This window comes from Solanum stenotomum, chromosome 2, assembly GCF_019186545.1.
Source record: "Solanum stenotomum isolate F172 chromosome 2, ASM1918654v1, whole genome shotgun sequence".
In the NCBI taxonomy this organism is placed as follows: domain Eukaryota; kingdom Viridiplantae; phylum Streptophyta; class Magnoliopsida; order Solanales; family Solanaceae; genus Solanum; species Solanum stenotomum.
In genome coordinates, this window is record NC_064283.1 from 70306880 (window position 1) to 70327788 (window position 20909).

The following is a 20909-nucleotide window of genomic DNA, read 5'->3' on the forward strand; positions in this document are numbered from 1 at the left end:
ATTTTAATTTAGAACCACAAGATTCAANATTTACTTAAACTCCGTGTGTCAAACCAGGTCATTCTTTATGAAACGGAGGGAGTATCTTATATGAATTATTATGTGAAGTTGCATAATAGAAAAGAACACATTCATTATACAATGTTGCTCAAACAAATCTTATATAACAAGGAGTAATATCTTTATTATTGACGAATTACATTCTATTAATATTTATTTCTTAATTGAAAATATTTAAAGAGTAAACTAATATTCGAAACTCAAAAAATAATAAATAATAAATATGCTTCTTTCTTTCAAAAGATGTGCTTTGGTGTCGGTGCATCCCTATGCAAAATTCAATAAGAATTCATATAAGATATTTATTTTATTTTTTATTTATTTTTAATTCATATAAGATATCGATGGACCCCTATCCAAAATTTTAAATGTATAAATAAGTACTTCATAATTCATTTCACTTTATTCAAATTAGTTCATGTATAAAAGTACTATTATTTCCCTGGTTTGAGTTGCATAAGCTTATAGACATATTTAATAACTCTTATAGTCTATATAGCTATTTAAAATCACAAAGGTTTGATATGTTATACACATTTTTAATTTAAAATTATAATTATTATTTTTTATCTTCTCAAATTTCATAGTTAATCAAACTAAATAGGGATCTAAACACAAACTAAGCGATATTTTTTAAAAAATTATTATTTGAGAAAAAATTTCATATCCAAGAGAGCATAGCAATACTCTCCACTCTCCATTTCTAAACAAAATGGAATTAAGGGAGAGGTATAGATTCGTTCATGTGTTTTTCTTGATTATTAGTACTTAGTAATATTCAAGTATAATTGTATAATAATAATAACACCATCAAAAAGATGTATCAGCAGGTGCAAGGAGTTTGAAAGTGAAGGCTAGATAGACATTTAGAGAGTGAACTTTTATTCTAGATGAGTAGTGGCAATGTCTAGAGGCTGATGTAGCAAGTTGTGTTGGGTCAGTTCGATCTTTTTTTTGTGTGGTTTCTATGTTTTGAGCGGTAAATTCTACTTGATAAATAAAATACTCTTTATGTTGATTTATGTGATATGTTTCTATTAATTTAAGAGAAAAAAAAACTTACCAAACTTGTAGTCCTTAACTCCAACATATCATGACAATATGTTGTAAAACATATGAGTAATATGTTGTAACATATAAGACTTTTGAAATATCAATCAAACAGATTTGAAGAAGTAAAAAAATCATGTGCGGTGAACGTGGATCGAACACATGACCTTCCGATCTTCAGAGCGTTTGAAATATCAATCAAACAGATTTGAAGAAGTAAAAAGGAATTATGTGCGGTGAACATGGATCGAACACGTGACGACCTTCGGATCTTCAGTCTGACGCTCTCCCGACTGAGCTATCCCCGCAACCATACTAATTGCACCAGCCGGGAATCGAACCCGGGTCTGTACTGTGGCAGGGTACTATTCTACCACTAGACCACTGGTGCTAGATGCATGTTTTTGAATAAATTGTTTTACTTACTCTAATGATTTTGTTGAAACGTAACACATCCATCAATAATAAAATTAAACTACCTTATTAGACATACATCACTATCATATATAGTAACCTTACTTCTACTTTCAAATAATTATAATATTACCACTTTTAATATTATATACCATATATTATTATAGATACATCAGATACTCATATCTCTTAAATTTAGTTATATTCACAATTAAACAATCCCATATTCAAGCTTTCATGTTAATCAATTATCTCTCTCTTATCAACCTCCATCTCCACCATCATCTTCTCTCTTTCTTCTTTCTCTCCACCATGGAGTCCACCATTATACCTTTAACATTAAAATATAAAACAACAACATAACAATTTGAGGTTTGTGTTTACTTAATCATTTTCAAAGTCATGTATTCGTGATAGATTTCAATTTGTTTTGTCTTCTAGTTTTTAAAAGTTAAGTTAAAACTCACTTGATTTAGAGTTTCTTAGTTTTCTTTCATGGCAGTGATTCTCCAAATAAGAACTTTTATTTATTGTTGCTTGAAAATAGGTATGAAAATTATCACTGTAATTTTTTATATTTTCAACCGCTTAAATTTGAAAATAAAAAAAATGTAATAACTTTGACGAACAAAAAAGAAAAATAGTATGCAGTAATTGTGATAAACCTTTATGAGGAAGAAGATGAGAAAGGAACTTTTTGGATCGGATTGGAATTATTAATGTATTTGGCATATTATTATTACACCAAAAGGGAGACCCAAAAACTCTTAACTTAATTACCCTTTCTACATTGAACTTGAGATGAGGTTTATGTAACTTTGTCGATAAACTACTAAATTCGAGTGACTTTATGAATAAACTAGTCTAACTTGATTGACTTTTTTGATACAAAACAAACATAAGCGACTTTAGTAAAAAAATTGCTATAGTTGAGTGAACGTTTAAGTAATTCAGTTGAATATCTATGCAGTTGAATTTCTTCTAATTTCTTCGAGAATCTGGTTCTACGACGGAGCTTGAGAGAAGACTTAGTGGCGAATGCATATCTTTCTTGCGACAATAACACATTTGGTGTAAATTCGTGGTCTCTATCATTTGTTAGATGCCTCTTCTTCTTAGCTAGATCTTCCATAATTGGCATTAGTATATTAATAATAATGTGTGCTAGGGTCTATACTATATTTATAGAGAGTTTTTCATTTTCCTTTCCTGCAAGGAAAAAGTAAGAAAATACAAATAAGAGTTATTTTTTTGTTTTTTTTCCTCTTGTTTTCATGTTTAAAACAAGTTAGGAATCCTTTTTTTTTATGGAACTTGATAACACATAATTTTTCCAAGAGATTGTTTCAAGTTTCTTCTAGGGTGACAATGGGATTCTTATAAGGTAACCAACTATATAATTACTAATAATAATAATAATCATGGAAAATGGTCAAATTTACCACTTTATTTTATTATATTACTCAAATATTATCAAATTTATCTCCAAATTAACAGTTCCCCTAATCTAGCAAAAATTACCCTACTAATAACTTTAGAATCTAAAGGTTGAACAGAAAAGAAACAGCAAAATCTACATGTTTATAGCTAAGATGGGCCAAAAGAAGGTGATGAGCCCAAGTTATCCTAAGATGGGCCAAAAAAGGTGAAGAGAGCCCAAATTATCCTAAGATGGGCCAAAAGGAGGTGAAGAGCCCAAACTATCTAGGGTTCTATAATTTCCACACTTTGTCCTTATAAATACACCAAATATGTATAAAATTTACATAAACGGCTAGGGTTAAAAAAATTGTCTTCTCTCCTTCTATTAGCAGATTTCTGCCGCATCGATTAAATTTCAATTGCTTTTTTCTGTGTTTAGTGATATTTTCCTCAAATTCATCTATGGAGATTAACAAAGGAAAATTTTTGTTTTTTATTTGATGTGTGGTTTCATTAAATTTGAATTCGAGCTTTGTTTTTTCGATTGCCTTTTCTATTTTATTTGTTTTGTGTTTTAATACTATTTTGTCTCTGATGATGATCAAATATATAACTTTCGTTCTTCCGAGATTAAATCATGCGGAAAAGTTATGGAGACCTGAACTGAAGAGACAAATTGAATTATTTTTTTTGTATACTATATTAATTTTTCTGTTTGTTTGAATTTGGCTGTTTTTTTATTGATAATAATATTTTTGAGTACTAAAATATTTTTTTGGTGGTTGAATTTGTTAAGATGGATCTTATTTTTGTCTTCTAATGATGATTATTAGTAACATTTACTGATATTTAATCATGTTGATAAAAAACTTTGGAGACCTGAACTGAAGAGTCACTAATAAGATCATTTTTCATATGATTTTCTGTATTAGTTTGGAAATTGGGAGGGCAAATCCACAAAGATGTTAACGCACAATTTTCATTTTAATCCACCCTGCATTAAGTATATAAACATTTTCAATCCACATATAAAAATGTATGTAATTTCATTCTAGTTAATTGAAAAGATTTTCTAATCAATCCAAATATCTTTTGGATTTTAATGCCCATTTCTCTTTTTAAACAACTAAAATAATATCAATAGCTTGATATGAAAAATGATTGTTCATAACTAAATGATAATTGATTACAGTAAAAAATTACACAAAATAAACCCAAAGAAATTCGACAAAAATTGAACCTTTTAAATATGATAACAAACCAAACTTGCAAACATTACATACCCAATAAAATAATCTTAATTCATATAATTTTTAGGAAAAATTACTTAAATGCACAATTTATTTGATTATATTCTCTAAAATTTTCTATCATTTGAAAATATTACAAAAATTTCGTTCTCTCCTATTTTTTGGATACATCACTTTATGCAAAGTATCGGTCTGATTCATTGATGTGTTGGGATCAGGAGCGGCTCAACATAATTTGTGGCCTAAAGCGAAATTTTTATTAGAGGCCTAAAATCTATATAAATTTTATCTATATCTATTTATTTTTCTAAATTTCTAGACGTAAATTACTACTTAATATCTTTTATATAAATGATTTTTCAAACACTTTTTTTTTTAATTATTAGTTTTAAGTAAGATTTTATCAATTTAACATTGAAAAACATTCTTTTATTGAGACAATTATTATATGAATTATTAACACAATTTTATAAGTAATAAGTTGATAAACTTTAAAGATAAGAGTTAGAATCATAGAATTTGATTCAAAAAGCTGATAACTTGGTATACCTACTTTAATATGAAAATTAACAAATAAATTTTAAAAAAAAATTATAATGCACTTTGTTCAACACTTTTCGACTATTGATTCATATTTTTGAGAATGTATTACTCTAACTATCAAAGATTTGAAGAAATAGAGTGCAAAAAGAGTTACAAAGGATAAATAATGTGAGTGTTAACGAAGAAAATGTAAGAATCCAAAACAATGCTTCCTTAATTTATTCTATTTGAATGGGGTTAAGATACATAATTTTTTATTTATAAAAATTTGAGGTGCCCAACTAAGGCCAATGCCTAAAATTTTATAGGCAAGAGTCGGCCCTGATCGGGATGTAATATATCACTTTATGAGATATCGGTCAGTTACATCACTCTCGGGAGTGATGTATTCGTAACCAAGACGCGGTATATTGAGATGTTGTCAATATGTTGGGGGATGTATTTGGAACCGGAACGTAATGTTTCATGATATTTTTTGGGCTGTATCCAAAATCTGCCAAATTTAAGAGATTTTGTAATTTAGAAAAGAGTAGAAATATGATGTAATTAGTTTTTTACACGATGAGATTTGTGTAAAACTTCCAACAATGGCTATTTGCAAAATTTCCTAAGAGAAAACTCCAAACATTTATGCTCTAACAGGTTAGTGATTTTATGGGCCACTGTAAACTGGGCCCAAGTGATTTATAATCCAAAACATGAATGGACTTCTTTTGATTGATACAAGTATAAATTATAGGAACCACATATTATAAGTACTAAATAACATCATATCCCTTCTATTTTTCTATTTACCAAAAATCCCTTAAAAATTATGTTTGCGATATACATAGCGTTGTGCACGGGATACATTAGGCTTGATACATTCCACATAGTGAGATACATAGCGTTGTGCACGGGATACATTAGGTTTGATACATTCCACATAGCGGGATACATAGCGTTGTGCACGGGATACATANTATGGGCCACTGTAAACTGGGCCAAAGTGATTTATAATCCAAAACATGAATGGACTTCTTTTGATTGATACAAACTCTCTTGATTAAATAGTCAAAAATCGAACAATTATAGTCTATTTGGTGCTATTATTCAAATTTTGATCCCCTTAATATATATTTTGCAAGGATAGTTTCGTGGACGATACGTTTTTTTGCTCGAAAATGTCCTCCAACTAGTTAAATAGCTATATAACATCATTCTTACGCCATAACAAGGAAAAATGGATCAATTTCTCACTTGTTCGTTAAAAAACAATGACATTTAATAACTTTTTCTTCTTCTGATTTCTTATACATTAGGTTTAAATTATTAGTTTTGAATAATAATATCATATACATTCTCAATGTAACTAATTTTACCATTTGATTCACACAATTAAATATTTATAATATATAATCCAAATGTACCAAGGTTAAATTTCAATTTCATAAATTTTAAATTCTAATCATTCGGACTCATGTGCATCTTTTGCAGCTTTTTACCTACGAAGTGCATAGAGATTTGGTTGTTAATTTACCTTATTGGCGTGTGGTGGACGTGTGTCTTTTTTGTACTTTCATGTGAACTCTTTTTTGGACTTGCTTGGGTTGGTTTATTATTCTCATTTTTTTCTTTATTTAAAGTGTGTTTGGACATTATTTTAAATTATAATTTCAAATTCAATTGATATAAAATTAGAAGTATATCTTATTTTTCACATTTACATGTTATTTCATTTTCTTTCAATTATCTTTTGATTATACTTTTTTGAATTGAAAACGATTTTTTTCAATACCACAAAAATAAAAATAAAATTTATATAGCTTCTATTTTTTCAGGACCTTACTAAATATATTATTATCGCTTGAATTTAAAATCTCTCATTAAAGCTGAACCTATCCTATCCTATCCTTTAGTGGGTGAAGTGTTGTTTTCCAAAATGCAGTGATTATATTGAAAACAGAGAGCTACTGCCGATGTTGCATCTGCTGCAGCTTTAATTAAATTTGAATCATATATTATCGGCTTTATTTAGAGTGGTGCTTCTAATAAAATTCTCTTCATATTTAAGGTTCTAATCGAAATCTCTGATTAAGGGTGAAACAATATCTACTATTGCACCGCTATTTATATATATTATAAATTTTAGTAATTACATAGTTTTAATATCAAATTATAATTTATCCCTATTAAGTTTGTAATTACATTAATCCCTGAAAAAGTAAAACAAATCGGATACATTAAAAACTAGTTCAGATACATTTATAAAATAAATTGGATACATAATATATAGTTTGGATACATTAAAAACTAGCTCAAATACATTAAAAACTAGTTCGGATATATTATAAAATAATTTAGAATTAGAAGAGAAATAAGGAATTTTAGAGATTTTTAGAAATAGAAAATAATATTAGAAATAAAGGAAACATAAACCGTGTATTTCAAAAAAAAAATTCATATATATATATATATATTATGAACATTTTGGCATGAAATTAAGAACTTTATTTTCTTGTCAATATACGGCAGTCACTAGTCATCCATCTTCTCTTCCGACTTCCGATGTTGGACAAAAATTTCCTTCATCCAACTTTGAAGAATCAAAGCATCTAATTTCACTATAGTTAGCGTTTAGATCAAATTAATAAATATATTAAAGATAAATTTGAAATTTTAATTTATGAGTTTTGTATCATAACATTTTTATTTACGATATACTAGATAAATTAATTATATATATTAAATATATTTTAAGAAAGATATAATATATAATTAAAAATTGTTAAGTTGTCTAAGTGTAAGCACAAGTACACAACTATAAGGAGGTCGTTTAGTTGATAACAAGTTATTCGGAGACAATTATTTCATCATGTATATGAAACAAGTTATCTCATCATCAAAATATAAATAATTCAAGAATACTCCCTCCGTCCACAATTATTTGGCAGGTATACTAAAAATAGATGTTCAAGATTAATTGTCAATTTAAACAATCAAGAAATAATTAGTCATTTTTTTCCAATTCTGTCCTTAATGATAGTGTAGTTCAATTGAAAAGTTATGTGGACTTTTGATATTCTTGGCATAATAGGATTATATTAGTCAAATTACACCTTATATTAAATTTTCCTTGAGGGGTGTGCATGACCTTACCCTGACGAACAATTGTGGACGAAGGAAGTATCTAATATCTCCGATCAAACACGGAATAAAATGATCTCTATCATTACATTCAAAATGAGATCCATTTGCATTTGCTGCAGCTTTTTAGTCATGTGCATACATCTCACAGAGGAAAAGGTGTCTGATAACTGATAAAGTGGAACCCTCCAAAAACTACATAGATTATACTCCCTCCGTCCCTATTTACTTGTCCATATTTTCAAAATTTAGTTAATAAGTTATTTTTTATGAAAAAAAAAATACTTTATAATTAGATTGAATTTTATGATGTTAATCACCTTCAAAATAAATATCGAACATTATATTGTGAAATTATAAAGAAAAAAAAATTGTCCAAAAAATCGCCTATCAAAATTGATTTCACCTCTAGAACTTCGGAGAGCCGCTAAATAATGAGGTATGACATATGCTTGAGAAGAAAGAAGAAAGGTTGAAGAAATTACATATGCCTCAGGAGCGGAGGCAGCATATACTTAGGAGTTCATCCGAACCCCCTCAGCCGAAAATATTTACTCCCTTCCTTTAAAAAAGAATTACCTCCTTTCTTTTTTAGTCTGTTTCAAAAAGAATAACCTCTTTCTCATTTTGGTAACATTTTAATTTCAGTTTTTCATGTGGCATGTTTAAGGCTAAAAGATTAAAGGGCAAATTTGTACATTTGACATAACTTTAATTTATGACCACAAAATTCAAAAACCTTTTTTATTTTCTAAAACTTCGTGTCAAGTCAAACTAGACAATTCTTTGTGAAACGGAAGGAGTACTATTTATGCATGGTTAAAATTATTTTTTAGGTATATATAATAAATGTTGAACCTCCTTTCACTAGTTCGTGTGTTTACTTCTCATATTTTGAACCCCCTTATTAAAATTTCTGGCTCCGCCACTGACTTCACTATCATATTTATAATTATTATCTATTTTAAAAATATTATGTATCTCATGACTAATTAAGAATTTTCTATCATATATTGAGAAAGATATACTTAGATACATGTGTTTTTGCTATCTGATATACTAAAATGTAGTGAGAGGCGAGTAAAATGGGGAGAGACACAAGCGAGATTCGTTATGTATCTCAAATATATTTAAATCCATTTAGATACAATTACACATAATTTAGAGATACATGTATCTGAACATATTTAAATATATTTAGACACACCAAAATTTAATAAAATTTATAATATTATAAATTAAAGTATATTAAGTAATTAACTTCTCAACTAGTGAAATTTACGTAAATTTTCTGTAAAACTAATAAGGGTTGTGTTGGGTGCGTGGGTGGGTGGGTGATATGTATTATAAATGGGCGTGTGGTGGGCGTGTCTTTTTTCTGCCCCTTCCCAATCGTTTCTTGGGCTTTGTATTCCTCTCTATGTATGTTTATCTCTGGCACCTTTTGTCCTATTTTGCTTTGGAATTGCACATTTAACCGATTTCTAAGACTATTATTCTCCCGGTTTCTAATTACTTCTCAATTTTTAAATTGACACATCTATTAAAAAAAATATTAATTAATATAGTGAATTTATTATTTTATCCCTATTAATTATGAAGTTAATAAATTAAAAACTTAAAATTTTTAAGAAGTTATACCTTATTCAAAGTAATTAATTGAGGATATTATAGGTAAAAAAAAAAAAATTATCCTTTCTTAATTTATCAAAATCGACAAGTAATTAGAGACAACTAAAAAAGAAAAGTGAACAAGTAACTAGGGACATACGGACTACGGAGTATTTAAATAGTATATGAATGTGATTTTTGCTAGGATGATTTTTATTGTATTAAAAGAATAATATATATGATTAAGGAAATAGTAAAAAAAGAATCATTTTATTGTATAACTTAACTAGGCGTGATTTGTGAAGTTTAAAAGAATAAATAAGAAATTAATTAAGAATATAAATAAGATATCAAAGTATCTTTTGAATTTTATCATTTTAATAACATGATAGTATGTGTTTTACATAGCTTGTTAGAGTATTATCACTTAATTTTGGTTAATTAATTCACATTTTCTTCTCAAAATTATCACTAATTATTGCCAACCATCCTTTGTAGTTTGTAGGGTAAAAACATGGAGTATGAGCCTAATTTCAATTTCAAAAGCTAGTTTGTAAGGATAAAATTGGTAAAGTCCATATAAGAAGATTGATGAAATTCAGAGACGATGCGAGGATTAAGAGTTTGGGGTTCTAAATTTTGATAATAACCGTCAATCAACTTTATTAGGGGTTTACAAATTAAAATATATAAATATTTAATTAATTTTCTAGTACAAATATAAAGTTTACGAAAAAGCTATTGAATTCGTCTGAACCCATAAACCCCCACTTAGCTTCGTCTCTGCGATGAATCCATCTCACATGGATATAGTAGACTTAATATATAGAAACTATCCATAATAACGAATTTTCAAAATGAAACGATTTATCTAGGTGGATTTTGCTGACAAAATGGGGCTCACCATGTATCAATTTTTATCATTTTACCAATACAGTTGATATATTATTCTGATGTTTCAATTTATATGACTTTTTTCCTTTTTAGTTAGTCTAGAAAGAATGATATATTTTTATATTTAATAATAATTTAAATTTAAAATATTAATTATATGTTTAATGAAATAATTTATAATTACAAAACATTAGTAACTTACTTTAAAGGGATAAGAGTCTGAAAAATATCTCAACTTTGGTCGAAATTGTTGTTACGATACCAAACTTTAATGAGGACCTATTACCCCCAGACTATTTAATACCGTATTTTAAACATATATAACTCACATGCACATAAAAAATAATGCATAATTATAAATAGTAATGTGTCCACGTGGACACATATATACCTACACTATTAAATAGTTCAGGGGTAATAGATCCTCCATAAAGTTTGATATCGTAATAGCAATTTCGACTAAAATTGAAGTATTTTTCAGATCCTTATTCCTACTTTAAATGAAAAGGTTTAATTTATTTTTAATTTTTTTTTGTCATATCAAATTAGGTGAAATTTCACGGATATAAAGTTTGCCAATAGAGGAGGTGATAGCTAATTGATGGATGTGTGGCAGGTCAGTGCTATGTACCTTTTTTTTCTTTTCTATTGTCTTTTTGTTAGTAGTAAGAATATCAATTATTTTATTTTTTTGAATATGAACAACTTTTTATCTCACTTTTTTTTTTTGGTCAATAATAATGCTGCGCATGATAATATAAGGACAAATCTAATAAATTTATATATTTTAATTATGTGTGATATTAAAATTTCAACTTACTTTTTTTTTTTTAGTTTGAGATTAATTATTTTAGGATTAGTTATTTTAAGATTATTATTTCATTTTTAATATGAGATAAAATAATAATATAATTCCCGAATTAGATTTTTTTTTATCTCTAGTATAATTAAAATGGGAAAAAAATATTCTAATATTAATCTCGAGATTAATTAGTTATTTTCTATCCTACTGTTTGCTAACAGAATTATTGAAAAATTATTAGAACTTTCAATTTGAGCTTTGAATATATAAAAAAGAGCAATTTTCACATATAGCAAACATAAAAAATTATATTTGTATGTTATAGCTATAGTTTGTATAATTGTGTTCCATAGCAAATTTTATGTTTGCTATGGAGCTTTTGATTTGTATAATTCGCTAGATACATCCAATTTTATACAAATTTTTCAGTTTTGTATAAATTCATTTATACATTGTAATTTGTATAATAAGATCTGTATTTGTATATTTATGGGCATAATTATAAGTGTATAGGAAAAATATATATGTATTTGTATTTGTATATATATTTTTCTCTCGCTTTATACAAACACAAACACATTTTACACCGAAATGTATAAAATGACTAATTGTATACCGAATCAGATGACAAAAAAATGGAATGTTTGCTGCAAATTACAAATAAAATAAACTATGACTATAACATTTAATTTGAATTAATAGTTTGATATTTCATTCCTATAAAAAATGTATCTGAAGAAGCTTTTGTCTCTTACATAAGTCTTACGTACTACAAATTTAAATTAATCCAAATTTCAATACAAATACTCACAAACTATAAATGTATGGCAAATAAAAAAATTGTATCACTGCTCACAAACTATAAATGTACTTAATTATTTCTTCTGTCCCTAATTACTTGTCCACTTTTAAATTGACACACTTATTAAGAAAATAATAATTGGCATAGTGAGTTTATCATTTTACCCCTATTAATAATGAAGTGGATGAATTAAAAAACTTAAGATTTTCAAAAAGTTCCACCTTTTTCAATGTAATTAATTGAGGGTATAATAGGTAAAAAAAGTTTGTCCATTCTTGATTTGTCAAGATGGACAAGTAATTAGGGACAACTAAAAAAAGAAAAATGGACAAATAATTAAGGACAGAGGACTACATTATGGTACTAGTAATATATAAAAAATGAGATTAAATTAAGGAAAAACTAGTTTTGGATAATTAATATTGGCACCGTATACGTAACCGGAATCATAGCTATTTATGAAATTAGAAAATCCAAAAGAAAAATATTTTTCCGTTTGACAAATGACAAGAGATATTCAAAGAATCAACCATGTTTGGAATCAAATTAATTAGTAGATTTTATACAAAAAAAAAAAAAAAAACTTACTTATATTGGGCGTTTAACCCAACTAATCTACTAATGTAATTTGTTAATTTCCTCTTTCACAAAAATAAATGTTGTTATTTTTGTGGTGCTGACGCGTCATAGATTTGCTTCTCCTTTTATTATATATAGAATATAGATTTGAATTTAATATAATTATAAATATTTTATTTTAATTAATAATAAATATTATTTTCTTGGTGCTGTGAAGGGTGACAAGTAAGCGTCTCCTATTATATATAGATGTCGCTTCTATTATATATAGATAATAAATGTTGTTTATAGATGTCTCTCCTACTATATATAGATAATAAACGTTGTTGATAGATGTCTCTTCTATTATCATATATGGATAATAATTTTTTTTTTATGCTGACATGTAATATGTTTGCTTCAGTTATGGTATATATAAATATCTCTACTATTATATATATATATATTAATAATAAAGTTTAGTTTTTTTATGGACACATGACAAATTTTGCCTCTCCGATTGTATATAAATGGAAACAAAAAAAATAGGCTTAAGTCATTAACCGTCCCTTAAAGTTGTCTGCATAATTCACTTAGACACTCAACTAAGACTTGTACCTATTAAACACCTAAATTGTTCAAACCATGTACCTATTAAACACAAAACGCTGATATGACAAAAAATGTGTTTTGCACTTCCCTGAAGCGTGTGAAAAGATTCAAAATAGTGTATTTTTTATTTTTTTTTACATTTTTTCTTCTTTTATTGACACTTGACATTATAATTAACTTAAAAACATTTTTCTTCTTTCATTTACACTTTTTCAAAATAGAAAAGGATCCCACTCCCTACCTATCATCTTCTTCGTACTTTAGTTTACAAAACTTTTTTCATTTTAGCTTCAACATTGTTTTTCTTTCTTTTTTATAAAAAAAAAGAATATTATTTCTTTCAAATATGAAGATAAATAAAAATCAACTATGAAGATTCAAATTTGAAAGAAAGTAAGACTTTCTTTCGTATGATTTATTCCAAATCTCATAAAAATAAGGAACAAGTATGAAGAAGAAGAAAGAAGATAAATGATTTTTACATATAAAAAAAGTAAGCCGATATTTGTTTATCACAATTTTCGAACAAAGATTTTTACTCAAATTCATATATAAACCCATTAAATTTATCAAAAATGGTATTCAAAAATTTGAAAGAATTAATTTTTGAGCTATCAATTTCATTTTGTCATCAATGTAGAAATGAATAACCGCCGGCAAAATATTCTTTCTTCTTCACTCTTAGTATGAAAATGTATATATATATATTTATTATTTTTTTTAATTTTTTTTTTTTAAAGTTAATCTTCAAGTTATTTGAAAAGAATTAGGTTTTGTAATTTGAGAAAGAATGTGTTTTGAGAAGAAGATGAAGATGAAAGGGCGTTGGGTAGGCGTGGGGTTGGGTTGGGTAGAATAGGTTGACATTTTCATTTTTTCTTTTTCTTTTTATAATTTTGGTGCCCAGTGCCACATGTTATTTTTAATTAGTCGTTTTGTCATGTCACCGCAAGTGTATCACACACTCTTCATATATTTTGCTGATTATAAAAAAATGCCTAATAGGAACAATTTTTGAATTGGTAAAAGTGTTCAATAGGTATTAGTCTTAGTTAAGGTGTCTAAGTGAATTATGCGAACAATTTTAAGGGGTCGCTGATGACTTAAGCCAATAGTTGTATTTTAATCTTTATACATGAATTTTAAAATGTTATATCACATTAATTTTAAGTAATCCTTTTCAAAAAATAATGTAAATTCTAGCTTTGAATTTAATAGAATTACAAATATTAATTAATAAAGAAACCAAAAAGGTAATTATAAAAATGTTTAATAATATATAAGTTAGATTACAAAAAGACATGAAATCATGAATTTTATTATATTTAATTTGATATGAAATTTAAAAAATAAAAAAAGTTTTTTCAATTTATAATCCTAAATTACAGTTATGTCAAATACACCAAAATGTCAATTAAAATCAAAGAGGTGCAAGGAAAAAATCACTCCTTTTAAATATACTGAAAAGGAAAAAAAATAAGTTTTTTTTTTTTTTAAAATGAAGAATGTATTAAGTTTGTTAAAGTAAAATATTAAATGTTGGATTTATATAGAAACGTCTTTTTCCCAGGAATCTCAGTTGCATTAGTTAAAAAAACGTCAGAATATTTTTGACAGATACTCAGAACTTTACCTGCTTCCATAAAACTCCAAATACAAAAATCATCTTCCATTTTCCCTATAAGAATACTAGACACAAACTCAAAAAAATAAATAACAGAAGAGAAAAAAAGTTTTTTTTTTTTTTTTTTTTTTTAAGATTATAATTTTGGTATAATAGAGAAATTGAGATGGCTGGTGAATCGGAGCAATCGTTATTGGATCAACACAAGGAAAAGCATTTCACCGCCGGCGAGATTGTCCGGGATATAATAATCGGAGTTTCAGATGGACTAACGGTGCCGTTTGCATTGGCGGCGGGTTTATCAGGGGCAAATGCGTCATCTTCGATTATTCTTACGGCTGGAATTGCTGAAGTTGCTGCTGGTGCTATTTCCATGGGACTTGGAGGGTATTTTTATTTTATTTTTTATTTACAAGCACTCGTATCGAAGTCAAAGTAAAAGTAGAGAGATTATTTTCGATAAATCCTGACACAAGTAAAACATTTTAAAATTCGTAAACAATAAAATAGTACTAAGGTAAACCTGATATATATATTTTTTTGTTATGAAATTCATTGTACTTTTGAATATGAGTTTAAAATTTAAAATTTACTTGAGTAGAGGTTTATCGGGAATAGTGACCGTATGCGTGTATCTCACCCTTTTCAGACTTCATTCGTGTGATTACATTGAATGTGTGTGTCAAAAAAAGTATTTTTATCTCATTTACATATATTTGTATCGAAATTATCGGTGGCGGAGACACCTTTGTTCAAATCACTGAATAATTACATAGTGTAAATTGGTAAACTATTTTTTTATTCTTATTTATGTGTGTACTTTATATCGAGTCATTTTGGGTTCTTTTTTGTGTGTGGTTGGTTATTCTGTTATAATTTGACAATCCTTGGTGAAAATCCTGCCTCCGCCAATGATTCAAATTCTACCTGTGTGAACTCAACTATGTGTGTAAAGTACAGATTGAAGTTCATAAAATGTGAGAGTTGTGGTAGGTTAATCATGACTAATTTGTATTATAATGAATCTGTTAGGAGTAGTAATTATAATTAATCATTGATTTATTCGCTTTACAGTTATTTGGCTGCAAAGAGTGAGGCTGATCACTATATGAGAGAGCTGAAAAGGGAGGAAGAAGAGATCATCTCTGTACCAGATACAGGTATAACTTCTCAATTCTCATAACACGCGCATGATTTTATCAAAGCGGTGTCACGTCTTCATCACAATTGAGTTTGTATATACGAGTGTAGATTCAATGTCATGGAGAGGTTTACTTTGTGTTATTTTTCAAGTGATATTGTATACATAAATATTTAACGAAAAAGTTCAGTGAATCGATATGAGATGACACCACTTGAAGCAATGTGTGTCCCCGCCTGTCTATCACTGATTGATCGACACTAGTGTTATGCTTTGTCGACTTCTTGTTTGTTGTTATTTCATTATTGTTTACAGTCCATTGAAAAGAAGAATCCCCTGTTCATACATTAAGGGTGGCATAGCTTTGTTAAAGCACATTTACATTTTTTGTGCTGATGGTGTGGAGACGAGGAAGAAAGCGTGGATATATATATGACATTTGTATTGAATTAGAGTGGTAACTAGTTTTATGAGGGAACTAGTACTTTCAAGAAATTAAAAAGTTATTTTGTCGTGGTTTTAAAATGTGCTAACTTGCAAATTTGGCAAAGTTTACTTGGTTTGACGAAGAGTTTGTGGTATCTTGGTATAAATTGCAGAAGCCGCGGAGATTGCAGAAATTTTGTCAGAGTATGGGATTCAGCCCCATGAATATTCACCGGTGGTGAATGCTTTGAGGAAGAACCCACAGGCATGGCTCGACTTTATGATGAAGTAAGTTTATCATAATCTCTCTTTTTCTCTGATGATGCATCTAAGTCGAGATTTTCTAATTATCATACTTATATACTTGTTCTGTATATGCAATGTTCTACTCTGGTAAGCCAATTAAATTATTGGTTGAGAGTTGGAAAAAAGACGAGAAATGTATGCTAAAATTTTATGAATAGTTAGTTATTTTCAAGATGGTCAAATTTCGAGTTTTTAGATTCTTATTGCAGTATGTGGTACTGGTGAAGAAAATTTTGATAATTTCGGACGTACAAAAGAAGCCCTACCTGAACACTAGAGATTTTAGTTTCTGCTACCTTATAGCAAGTTTTTTTTGAAAAAATACTGGACTGAGACGGACTTAAATGGAGCGAGATGAACAGTGATAATTTATGTCAATGGTAACTTGCTCGAGATTGAAGCATAGTTGTTGTAGTTCCATATGAGACTTGAGGGAAAAGAAGAGAGCATTTGAGTCCGACTTGGACCACAGAAGAAATCATGATTTTAGGAACCTTATCGCGACCTATACTTAATGGCAGGCCACTCAAAGTGGAGCAAACACTTTGAACAGTTTCTTGCTTTTCTTTTATGGTCCCTCCATTTAGTTTTGGTATTTAGCTGATCGACTACTCCCTTTCTGTCCCGTTCTTCAACTTTATTGAGTCAGTAGGATGCATAAGTGTACTTTGTCTGGTTTATCCGATCAATCATAGCTAAAATGTGGTCTCTATGCAAGTTGTTGTAAATTTCAATCAGAAGGATCCTTAAGTTTGTTCAAGGACATTGTCACTGTCGATAAAAATTTCATCTTGCCATAATTGTGAATATGATGATATTACTTTGACCTTGGCTTCTAATGGCGCGGACCTAGCTATAATAAGAATTTTTTTGTTGAATGACAGATTTGAACTTGGTTTAGAGAAGCCGGATCCAAGGAGAGCACTGCAGAGTGCATTTACCATCGCGATTGCTTACATCTTGGGAGGATTTGTTCCTCTGGTTCCATACATGCTCATTCCTATTGCAAGACAGGCTGTCGTCGCCTCTGTTGTGGTAACTATACTGGCCTTACTAATCTTCGGCTTCGCTAAAGGCTACTTCACTGGAAACAGGCCATTTAGGAGTGCTTTCGAAACAGCACTAATTGGAGCAGTTGCATCTGCTGCTGCTTTTGGGTTGGCCAAGGCTGTTCAAGGCTAGAGAGTAGGGACCTTGACATTTCATGTTTCTTGTAATGTAGTTTTTGTTGTTTTCATCTTTTTGACTATGTAGACCTCTGCTCTCTCACTAGTTTTGCTTTGTCTACCATGTTATGGTACATGTTGTGGCATTAATTTTGAATCGCGCTTTTTGTTAATGTGTATTTTGCTGTTTTCGTTGTTAAAAGTATATTTTAGCACATCATATTCCATGATATTAGGGGTGGACATGGTATCGTAGATACTGAATATCATATCAAAAATCAAATTTTTGATACTGCGGTTTTAGTATTATGGTATTTGGCGGTATGTGTTTTGAAAAAAATATGATATTCAGTATTTATGAATATATACAATTTATAGATATTATTATAATACTAGCAAATATATAGAATAAAATTAGTACAAAACTAGAGTAATTATTTAGACGACATTGAAATTTTGATTATTCTATCTTGATTGAAATGTCTTTTATGTGTAATTGATTAATAAAGAAAATTGCGTACTTGTACTTTCTTTTGAATATTTCTACATGCTTAAGGTGTTAATTTGATACAATTGAGACATTTCTCAAAAAGGTGAAGGCATAGCTCTATTATATAAGCATATGTGAGTTGAAGTCGAACAAACTATGATTACTGATTTAATCGTACTTTAAAATATAGATATCGAGCTTTAAAAATGTGATGCATTTTGAAGAACACTATCAAAAGGGGCTAAAAGATAATAATATCATACCATTTTAAGAGTATTTTGAGCTAGCTTAGCCCAACACTGATGAACGTGGCATTGTTCTTTGATAAATGCTATAATCTTTTATATATCGTTCTAATTTTATTAGATTGTAATTGTTGTAAACCTCTGTATCGTTCTAATTTTATTAAATTGTAATGGTTGTAATCCTCGCATTTGAAATCATGTAGCCACACAACCGGTCATTTGCACTTTTGACCTTATTGTGTGTTGGTCTTTAATTTATGCTAGAAAAAGAAATGCATCATCGATAAATTATTTGGATAGTTTTTATATATCATTTCATATTGTATTATATTATATTATATATTGTATTGCTTTGATGAATATGCTATTTAAATAGATTGATTTCCTGTTATTTTATAATACGCGCTAGCAGTCTAAAGAATAAATTTCAATATTACAAACAAGATAGTAAGGTATGCAAGGTAGAGTCATTATAGAAATAATGAGTAAATATCTCAAAAGGTCACTCAAATATGTGAAATTATTTGAGAAAGTCACTCAACTTAGTTTTGTGTCAATATAGTCACTCAACTTATGAATTTCATTTTATAAAGTCAGTCAAGTTAAACTAATTTTCAAGAAAATCAATATAACCAAAATATTAAAAATAAAATTGCATAAACCACCCTCCATGTAGTTTATAATATTTTACTTATCTCTCTTATTTTATTTTTCTCATATTTATTTTCTTAACCTAATTATTATTAATATAAAAAATTATTATTTAACTAAGTTGCCCTTTATCATATATTATTTAATTTAATTGATTTTATAACATCTTTTTATTCAATTTACCAAAAAAAAAAATCTAACTTCACAAAACAAATTATTTTTTTACTCCATACAAACATGCATGTCACACTAAATAGGGATGACAATGAAACGGGAGTGGTTTGTAAGCTATGAGTAGTGATTACGGATTTAAGGCTATGCAGAGCGGGACAGGATTATCAAATAAAACATAACGACAAGATGGAAAAAAGATAAAACAGCGATGTAATCAGATCAAATCAATCGTTACATAAAACAACATTTCTCATTGTTACATAACAACACATTTTAGCAATACAATATAAAATATAATAATACTCAAGTAACAATCAAAACAACCATCGTATGTATAGTACCAAATTACCACAAAATACAATAGGTAACAACTCAACAAAATGAATACATTCAAACTCTAACCAAGGTAGAGATGAACCTTAACAGCCAGAAAGAAGACACAAACAAGAGCAAAATAGAGCAAAGTATGAATCATAATTGAAGCTCCACTTGTATGAAAGTTCCCAAATTCAACACAATGCCTATGTCCTGGAAGTTGAAATAATAGTCCTGGAGACAACAGGATGAACAATATAACTGAGACCAAAACTGGACCCCAATCCAACATTGTTATTTTCCTTAAATTTGACCAAAAAAAAAAAAAGATTGTGAATTTATGTAGTTCAAAAAAGATATGAATGAAGATGATGTGAGATGTGGAAATGGGAGTAGTTGCTTATATATGTGTAAGGTGAGAGAATATGAGACTTTGAATGGAAGAAAAGAACATCATCACTCTCCACAATGAGAGTGTTCGTGAGCGGATTTAAGATTTGGTATATGAAGGTGTTCAGAGTACGAGAGTTAAACCACTTAATTGTGATTATAAATTTAGTTATATATTGAAAAACTACATAAAAAATACTAGAAGAAGTTAACATAACTAATGACTTTTAAAAATTTAATAAAAAATAAAAAAAGACATTTGATTTTACAAACCATATCACTTTCACGTAAAATGAGACGAAAGAAATACTATTCAATTTATTCTACTTTTGAAATTAATATTTTTTTTAAAATTATTATATATAACTTATACTAGTCCAGTTAAACCTAGTCACCATAATGGTGAAATCAAAAGAGTTTGAGTTTTATATCTCGTTGGTGTAAATAATTGTTTCAAATTATCGAGTCTTCCAAACGATATGTACATATGAAGTTACTTAAAATGTAGATTTAAAATATTAAAAATAAGATTTATAATTATTCGATAGTTAAAATACTAATAACATATAGTATTATTACTTTAATATAAAAAGAATTAGGAAGTGTGAGAGGAAGCAAAATGTAGTACTAGTAACTTGGATACTAGGGTAGCCGTCCCATTTCCCCTGCATGCACCTTGCTTCTTTCCAACTTAAATGCCACGTTCCAATTTACAGAGTTTTCCATTCGGACTGTGACTTCTTTTTGATTTTCCATTTCCAGCTTGGACTTTCCTGTATAAGGAGCTTTATCCTAGATTGGATTCATTTTGTTTTAGCCCGAGACTTCTAAACTATA

General features: G+C 28.3%; 2 protein-coding genes and 3 non-coding genes across 5 annotated transcripts; 3 read left to right on the top strand and 2 right to left on the bottom strand.

Annotated features, from left to right (window-relative positions):
- Positions 1–1342: 1342 nt before the first annotated feature.
- TRNAF-GAA (transfer RNA phenylalanine (anticodon GAA)) lies at positions 1343–1418 on the bottom strand. Its single transcript has one exon. It is a non-coding gene; the product is annotated as a tRNA-Phe (tRNA).
- A 2115-nt stretch (positions 1419–3533) lies between these two features.
- LOC125857329 (small nucleolar RNA Z159/U59) lies at positions 3534–3619 on the top strand. Its single transcript, XR_007445650.1, has one exon. It is a non-coding gene; the product is annotated as a small nucleolar RNA Z159/U59 (small nucleolar RNA).
- A 138-nt stretch (positions 3620–3757) lies between these two features.
- LOC125857330 (small nucleolar RNA Z159/U59) lies at positions 3758–3840 on the top strand. The gene has a single exon (XR_007445651.1). It is a non-coding gene; the product is annotated as a small nucleolar RNA Z159/U59 (small nucleolar RNA).
- A 10971-nt stretch (positions 3841–14811) lies between these two features.
- LOC125857211 (vacuolar iron transporter 1) lies at positions 14812–17980 on the top strand. The gene is made up of 4 exons (XM_049536906.1): positions 14812–15155; positions 15843–15928; positions 16509–16623; positions 17526–17980. Exons 1-4 carry the CDS (start codon positions 14935–14937, stop codon positions 17821–17823), a joined length of 720 nt encoding a protein of 239 aa, XP_049392863.1. The 5' UTR covers positions 14812–14934; the 3' UTR covers positions 17824–17980.
- Positions 17981–19743: 1763 nt separating this feature from the next.
- Positions 19744–20000, bottom strand: LOC125857265 (uncharacterized). Its single transcript, XM_049536960.1, has one exon. The coding sequence runs from the start codon at positions 19972–19974 to the stop codon at positions 19765–19767; it is 210 nt and encodes a 69-aa protein (XP_049392917.1). The 5' UTR covers positions 19975–20000; the 3' UTR covers positions 19744–19764.
- Between the last annotated feature and the right edge of the window lie 909 nt (positions 20001–20909).